Raw genomic sequence first — 8890 nt, forward strand, 5'->3', positions numbered from 1 at the left:
TTACGCAAACGTCTGTTTTTGATTAAGGCCAACTATAAATAGGCCTACCTCGCAGGTGGGTGGCTGATAGTATCACAGCATGGGCTAAACGAAGGTAGCAACTAGTTCGAATTATCTATTTCCTGCAACTAGTCAGTATGCACGCCATCTATCGGAACAGAGTAAGAAGAATGTCCCGACAGGATAGGTCAAATGTATATTGCGCTCAAAAGTGCAGAAAAAATTACTTTTTTAACTTCAGTTTAACCAATCTTGAGATAAGTAATTGCAGAAATGAATCGTCAAACCTACCAATGAAAATTTGCCAGTTTTGTATTGTCCTTGGCATGGCTCTCTCCGTCGACGTTACAGTAGTGTGCAATGTCGGAATATATTGGAGCATGCTGGCTTGTGGACGCTGCAGAGCCCGATGGTTGACTGTCAGTCGAAATGTGTTGATCCTCCCCGACATTAAAGAAATCTGTACGTTATACGTGCGTCTGCCTTACCTCTGCCCGCCATTTTTGTCGAAAGTTTGGACGCCGCGCGACAAAATCGGAATTAATGTACATTTCAATCGATGACGTAACTGATACAGTAGCGCGCCGCGTGGGTGTTATTTGTTTATAAACAATTTAGTCTGACTGACTCTCTCCCTCTCTCTCCTTTCGCCCACTCTCTCTCTCTCTTTCTCTCTCTCGCCCTCTCTCTCTCTCTTTCTCTCTCTTTCTCTCTCTCGCTCTCTCTCTGTAATAAAAAAAACGTTTGCTGAAATAATGTGTACGCAACTGCGTATCTGCATATCTGTGCCTAACAAAGGTGTTACTACGCACGACTGAAATGTTACGTTTATAACCGTAGCAACAGACCTCAGATGAGCCCAGTCGCTCTGCGGCTGTTGCTTTGTTATATGAAACACCTTAAAAAAATGCGCCCAAAGTTTTGGAATGTGTAATAATATAAATGTGATGAAGTGCAACTTGGATAATTAGTTAGCTTGCACAATTACAAAACAGTGTTCCCATAGACCACCATGTTTGTACATGTGGCATGACTAAATTCAGAGTTCGTCAAGCTTGTGTTTATTGAAGTGAAGATGTGAAATTGTAAATTTATCATGGATTTCTCATACATTTGCCAATAAAGGTGCACGCCAAAATGTCAGCGAAACAAGGAAAAGAAATTGTTATGGGCCAAACCGGATATCGGAAGCAGATGGCAGTGTGTGATAATTCTCTACAAAAAGACTTCTACTTCAATCCACCTCCTGTAAGTATAGTATTAGTTATGGTATAATCATTGATAAAGTTTTTGTTTTAAAATTCCAGCCAGCTAAGAAGTAGCTATAGTTGTATTACTTAGAGTTAAATTCAATATTTATGTTGATGCACAATAAACCTATGAATAACGAAGAAGTCAATGTACATCAAATTGGCTGTAATTAAACAGGGAGTGTGATTCTTGAGTGTATAGTACATGCCATCTTGGAATGTTTGAACAACTAAAAATTATGAGCAGCAAATACTATAATTGATAGCGTTGAGATAAATATTTGGAACAAATAAATATTGACAGTGCTTCCCTGGTTTGTTTATTATTTTTAGCAATACAGACTCTTCAATCTCCACTCGTATGAAATATAATATACTAACACTAGTCTCTTTTAAATGATTCCATTGTTTATATTGTGTTATACAATCTCGTCTTTTATGGTGAAGGACGTTAGTAAAATGTGTTCATTTTTCAATGAATTTAGCTAACCAAGGTTGTTGGATGGGGCATTACATTGGCGTACTGGCACTGGTCTGGATTACTGGATTTAATTAAGGATGACTTATCGAGCAAGTTGCAGGCATGGAGCAATAAAGAGATGGCTGGTATCACAGTGATGCCACATCTCTTATTGCTCTACTCACAGAGCTGTCGATCATCAGAAGAGACTAATAGGCAAATGACAAAGCTGTTGGGGTCGGACACTGAAAAGAATAAGACTGTTCTCATAACAAGGAAGAACATGTGCGGTGTACGGGAGAAACCGTATGTTGTTTCTCTTAATAAACGTAGGGGTGGTGGCAAAGACTACTACATTCCTTGTGACTATCCCACCTGTTTGAAAGGGTTACAGCTTACAGACACCGATCATGAGCAGAGAAACAATGAGCTGTATTGGTTTCATATCACGCTGCAGCAAATCCTATCCAAGAGGTTTTCCGAAATGAAATGTCCCTTCGTACTAGTTCCATTTGATGACAAAAAACCAAATGCTGTAGATGCTACAGTGAAGCAAATGACTAAGCTATGGCGAGAAGACAAAATACATGGATTTCAACTGGAGGATGAAAAACCGGAGTGGCTGAAAGTGTCCGCTTCACTGCTTGGTAAAAGTTTAAAATTGGAATTTCAAAGTTGGATGCCTATAGGCATTTTGCTTGCGCAGCGATGGGCAGACCTGTATTTCAAAAATTATGGCCTAGAGTTGAAGAAAATTGTCACAAACTTCCAAAGCACGCGGCACGAGGTTCAGGTAGACGATGATGATGACGATGATGATGATGATAGTGGTCACGATATTCATGAAACTAGTGACTCTGAGAGGGTTCACCAAGGCGATGGTGATACAGAAATTGACGCTAGTAAAATGGACTGGCAGGCAAGCAGCACCGATTCTTTTCCAGTAAGAAAACTCCTAGTGCTGTTGCCCAGGACGTGCAAAACGTTCGATTGTGTATCTGACGATGAGAAATCAGTTGTAGCTGAGAAAGACATGGATCACTTTCCTGATAGCACAAAAGGCATAGGTCAACGGCTAGTAGGGAAAAGCACAGTTTACAAGCTAGAACATGCATTTTTCCTGGCAGAGTACGCAACCCCACTGCGTTGCCTGCGCCGCATGATGGAGGATGGTATAATATCAGAGCAGTTAATGGATGATTACTATCTCCAGTTTTGTAGCCACTTAGAATTATGGCTTGAAAGATATCTATCATTTAAAGAGAGTTTCAGCCTTGTACAGTATGATGATAGAGGTAGGAACCAAGCACTGCTGTATGCTCTAAGGGTGCCACTAACGCAACATCAACACTAGTTCCTCATTACAGGGATATGTTGATGGTCTTCAATCGTATTACAGACCTGAGGGCTATTATATCGCAGTAGTGTCGCTGTTATTCAGCAATATTGATATCTCATAAATATCTCCAGAAGTACATTGAAGTGCCTTCCGTTAATAATTTGAATATTGAATAAGCAAATAGGTACAATGCAAGTATATATATAAATCGTATATATAATCAAACGTGGATTTCGGTGGTTGACTGCTGTATTTAAATTGCACGGTAGATGGACCTTAATTTTAACATGATTATGTATTTTTACGCGTATGATTTCATGTTTGCTACATTTGAAACATAAAAAGTCTATATAAAACATCGATATCGTGGGTAAAATGTGTGCTAGTCAAATGTCAATTTTTTCGTTTTCTAGCAGTTTGAAATGACTATCGAAGTGAGTGTAAAACGTTCTATCTATTAATAAGTGAAGCTCATGACCTCATGACCTTCAACAGGAAGTAGTACTATGATTTATTTACTGTTTCAGAAAATTAACGTAGTTCACTGTAAAAATTAATACGATTAAAAAGCCAAATCCTTGCAAAAGATTTGATCAAATTATACAATAATTTGTAGACCCCTATCAGCTGGTTAAAAAGCCAAAGTATTAGAGCTTGGTCGAATTTCTATTGATTAGTTGCAATATATACTAAGGGTTCATTGAAGCTATAACAAAATCATCCAATAACAAACAAATTTTTTGGCTTTTCCTGGATTGTTATCAATGTATTGTGATTTGATTATTGATGTATTTGGATATATCATGTAAGCATAAGAACTCTAGGGCCGTTATTAGAAAGATTGTTAATAGTTATGACGTTATAAGTGTAAAATGTCACGACTTTTGTGTAACTTCCCTTCAAAAGTTATAGTATTTTATACGCATGGTTTCATAACTTCTTGATCTTTCTTACACTGGCCGCACGGTCAATATGTACGTGTCGTAACCATTTATCAGTGCCTGTATTTTCATCACTATGGTGGCTGTATGTCATGCCTGATGACAATGCTTATATGTAAATGAGACCATTCTACATTCGATTACCTATACACATGATTTTTAAGCGTTTATTCTATAAAGGAGTGGAGGTTTCACGTGTTCAAAAGGAGCACGTTGAAAACATTTCTACTGGAGTAGTAGTGTGGCTATATTTTATGTAAGAGAATATTTTAATAATGTTTGGTATATTTGAAGCAAAAACGGTCACGCTCACAATGTTTTAATATGCGTCGATAGTGTTAATTTTCGATTGTTAAAATGTCTATTTTTATGTAAAACATTATAGGTACTACGGGTTTTGACCTGATGGGACGTACGTACCATGATAGCAGGAGTGAATAATAGAGATCTAGAGATCTCGAGAGAGTTAGAATAATAGAGATCTCTATTATTCACTTTTGATGGTAGTAATAATAGCGAAGAAAACCGTGATATTGTGTTACGCACTGCTGCTACCTGCAGACTATACTATATATAGACGGATATATATGCGACCTATATAGACGGATGCAATTAATGTGCCAATATGCTCTAAGCGCTGCTGTAGACAACTACATGGTTATTATTATTTGTTCAGGCGGACGTTTTTACCGAATAAAACTAATCATGCTCAACTGTTATTCATTTATCTTAATAAACGAGTATATATATCACCGTTACAACTAATAGAAGCAATGTTGCTATTTATGCATTTTCTCAGTTTGCGCAGCATGACTTGCAATGCAATATGTCACATCAACTCGTAATGGCCAAAATTTCTGTACGCCCGCAAAATCCGGAAAAGAAACAGACATTGATTACAGCCGGCGATATTACATGCCTTCACCCGTAAATTTGTTCACCGCTTAATCACGACACTTTTATGGTTCTTGACCATAGCAATTATATAGACACTACTAGAGAGTCTAACTAGCATGTTATTTCCATGTTCTTAACCTACCCCGATAAAGCAGGGGTCCACTGGATGTATGTATTAATGTCGTCTACTGACCGATGCTGTCACAAAATACATACCTTGTTTCCTCGACATTGATGGCCTATATATTTCTATGGGTTTGGGTATCGTAAAAGTACAGCAATGGCAAAAATTATCACTTTCAGTTCTATAAATTTATAAGTTGAAATAAAACGCAACAGGATTCTAAATACAGTAAAATAGAAAGTGAGGATTCACATTCAACTATTATTATAGTTCTAACTTTACAGCACGAAATAATACCGAATTGGGTTCCACCAGAAAAATTCACTTTACATAAACCTTTTGGGGAGCGTAGATGAGGTGGAATACAACCGTTGCTTTCTGGGTACCGCCAGCAGGTACCAATGTTTTTGTTAAGAGTTCAGAGAATTAGCGGGATGATGTAGCGATGCTAATTTGCCACACGTATATTAAAAGAAATGTACAAAACATCTACTATATTACCGTGAAAATGTACACGAAGCAAACATTTAATCAGTCTTAATTAAAATTAACAGTGAAATGTTTGTTACTGAAAGCCTTGATAACTCCACACATTCAAATAATAAGAATCTAGCTACCACAAGGCCATGCAAATGAACTGGCCATGACAGGCAACTTACACCAACTTCAAAAATACTCTACTACAAATAAAAAGAAACCTTAAAATAAAACAATAGGAATGGTTTTTGCTAAAGTAATTAAAAGCAGTTTTATATTTAGAAACTAACTCCATGCAGCTGCTACCAACAGCCCGAATTATGAGACAAAAGGGGACACACTTAAGATAGTACAGATATAGATAAGATAGTACACAATAAGAACGTACATGTCACAGGACACAACATAGAAATGCAATGGATTGAACATGAACAGCATACTACACTACAGGCACACGTTTTACACGCAAATACTAAAGCCCAGGACACGCAAACTACGATGTGAAAGCTTCTAGACGCACCAGGGTGTGTGTGTGTGTGTGTGTGTGTGTGTGTGTGTGTGTGTGTGTGTGTGTTGTTGTGTGTTGTTGTGTGTTGTTGTGTGTGTGTGTGTGTGTGTGTGTGTGTGTGTGTGTGTGTGTGTGTGTGTTTTGTGCGTGTATATATGTGCGTGTTCTTTTGTCGTCCGTATTCATGGCAACGCGCGAATTGTGTGACTCATTGATTATCTATAACACATTGTATTTGTTTTTGATTATTTAATTCTATTCCAATTAGGCGCGTTCACACTGGCGCGAATTAGCGGGATGCAAATCCCGGTTTTTGCATCGCGATCGAAATACCGAGATTATTACAAGTGTGAACGCAATAATCTCACTAATAATCGCGATCAGCATCGCGCTCCAAATCGCATTTTTGACTGCGATTATTTGGAATTAGCGAGATTATTTGCGGGTGTGAACGCTCGCGCAAATAATCCCGGTATTTTCTATCCCATCATTCCAAGCGAGTGAGCAGTGAGCATGCGCAGTGAGCATCATTCCGGCAGTGAGCATGCGCAGTTCGCTAATAGAATTATCCCGCTCGGCGATTAGCGAGATATTTCCGCCTGTGTGAATAACGACACAATTATCTCGGTATTTCCATCGCGATTAGCATCGCGGTTTTTCTTGTGTGTGAACACGCCTAATTGTCTCTGCTGACCTGATGAAGAGATGTAATCTCGAAAGCTTGTCAATTAAACTTTAAAAACCCTTATTCTATACCTTGACTTTGTTTATATATATATATATATACGTGTAAGTATAAATACGTATAAATATATATATATACGTAGTCGTCAGGCAGTAGTGCACATACCTCAACGTTTAGTAATGACTTTTCTGGCTTGGTGTCCGACTCCGGCGCGCAGTCGGCCGTGGCGACGTACGCGACCAGCGGCACGCCGAGGTTGGTCGCCGTCGTCGCCGACGCCTGCGTGCGGTTACCCGACTGCGTCGTGGTGTCGACGACGGCCGACGGGTAGACGCCACCGATAGACGTCGCGCAGATCGTCTCCTCTTCGAGGTTGGTGACGATGACCTGGATGTCGTCGTTGGGCGGCACGACCTTACTGTTGACGAGCATCTGCTCGTTGTAGAGCGCGTAGGCGGCGTTGGCGCTGCTGCTGCTGCTACTGTTGCCGTTATCGGCGTGCACGACGATGGCGAGACCCTCGCCGCGCACGAACCACAGCGCCGGCGACAGCAGCAGCACGACGACGAGCTGTCGGTGTACGGTGGCGGCGCTGTTCATCATAGTGTGACCGCCTGTGACCTTCAAGGGTCGTGTTGCTGTGACCTTCACGGCCGCCTGCGACCTTCACGATCGCGATGCTGTAACCTTCACGGCTGCGATGCTGTGACCTTCACGGCTGCGATGCTGTGACCTTCACGGCTGCGATGCTGTGACCTTCACGGCTGCGATGTTGTGACCTTCACGGCTGCGATGCTGTGACCTTCACGGCTGCTATGCTGTGACCTTCACGGCTGCTATGCTGCGACCTTCACGGCTGCGATGTTGCGACCTTGATGGTCGCGATGCTGTGATCTTTATGGTTGCGATGCCGGCCGCCAGAAATAGTAAAAGAAGAGAGAATATAAAGAAGTTACAGTGCAGTGCTTGGAAATGAAAAAAAGAGTAATTTCGTAATTCTTACCCGTGGGTAGAGCTCAAGCAAACTACATCACCGTAAATACTACTAGAAATTTGTCGTAGTGAACAAAATAACCTAACGATCTTACGCGGGTTTCAATCTTTATACCTAAATTGCTTCTTTGTACCTCTACCAATTTAAGCGTTCTGTATGGTCTGAAGAAGCATTTGCGGTTTACGCATATATATCAAGCAGAGGCGCCAGAAGTGGGGGGCAGGGGGGGGCGGTCGCCTCTCAAATCCAAAAAGTGGGGGGGGGGCAAAACCGAAAATACCCCCCCCCCCAAAAAAAGAGTGGGAAAGAACTAATAAAATGTATGAGCTAAGACTTGTTTAATTCTAACGTTCAAAAACTAATTATACCTACCATTTTGAGTTTTTGCTGCGCGCTGCGTGATTGAACGACATCACGCGCGCACACATCGTGCCGCTCATGCACACGACGTCGCACACAGGCGTGGCTCACGACCCGACTGTCGCACAGCGACCGCGCTCACGCACCCACGTCGCACACTACACCAGTCGCACACACGCGCTTACGCAGCACACGCACACACGCGCCTCACGCACCAACGTTCCACACTCGCGCTCACGACGCCGCACAACACGCCGCACACAACCCGCACACACGCGCTCACGCACAACACGTCACACACCAGCCCGCTTCACGCACACAGGACAGGAGCTGTGCCGCACACGAAACGCGCGTCACGGCACACACCATCACACACACTGCGCCTCCCGCACACAATCGCACAACACGCAAGCACATGTCGCACCCACCCGAACGCGTTTCAGCGCACCCACACGTCACACACATGCGCTCGACGCAGACCACAGCGCTCACGCACTACACGTCACACACATCGCTCGACGCACGAGATCCGACTTCTCACACACGCCGCACACCACGGCGCTCACGACACACCTACCCGTCAGCATCGACATCACACGCGCTCCAAACGCACCACGGTCCGCACAGCAACGCCGCTTCCACGCACGAACACGCGCTCACCGCGCACACACGGTCACACACCCTCGCACGCACACACGGAAGGCCCCGGTCGCACACAGCCGCGCGTTCAGCATACACTCACACACCCGCTCCACGGCACACAGCGTCGCCACACCACACATTTCGCACAACGTCGGAGCGCTCACGCACACGCGTCGCACACACGCGCTCACGCACACACGTCGCACACGCACA

General features: G+C 42.7%; 2 protein-coding genes across 2 annotated transcripts in view; both read left to right on the forward strand.

Annotated features, from left to right (window-relative positions):
• Nucleotides 1–8890, forward strand: part of LOC106810331 (vacuolar protein sorting-associated protein 54-like) — a 59045-nt gene that overhangs the window by 25419 nt on the left and 24736 nt on the right. The window lies entirely within an intron of this gene.
• Nucleotides 1191–4425, forward strand: LOC106810332. Its single transcript, XM_014813642.1, has 2 exons — nt 1191–1248; nt 1736–4425. Exons 1-2 carry the CDS (start codon nt 1195–1197, stop codon nt 3062–3064), a joined length of 1383 nt encoding a protein of 460 aa, XP_014669128.1. The 5' UTR covers nt 1191–1194; the 3' UTR covers nt 3065–4425.

Source organism: Priapulus caudatus, unplaced genomic scaffold (assembly GCF_000485595.1).
Source record: "Priapulus caudatus unplaced genomic scaffold, Priapulus_caudatus-5.0.1 Scaffold433, whole genome shotgun sequence".
Classification (NCBI taxonomy): Eukaryota; Metazoa; Priapulida; class Priapulimorpha; order Priapulimorphida; family Priapulidae; genus Priapulus; species Priapulus caudatus.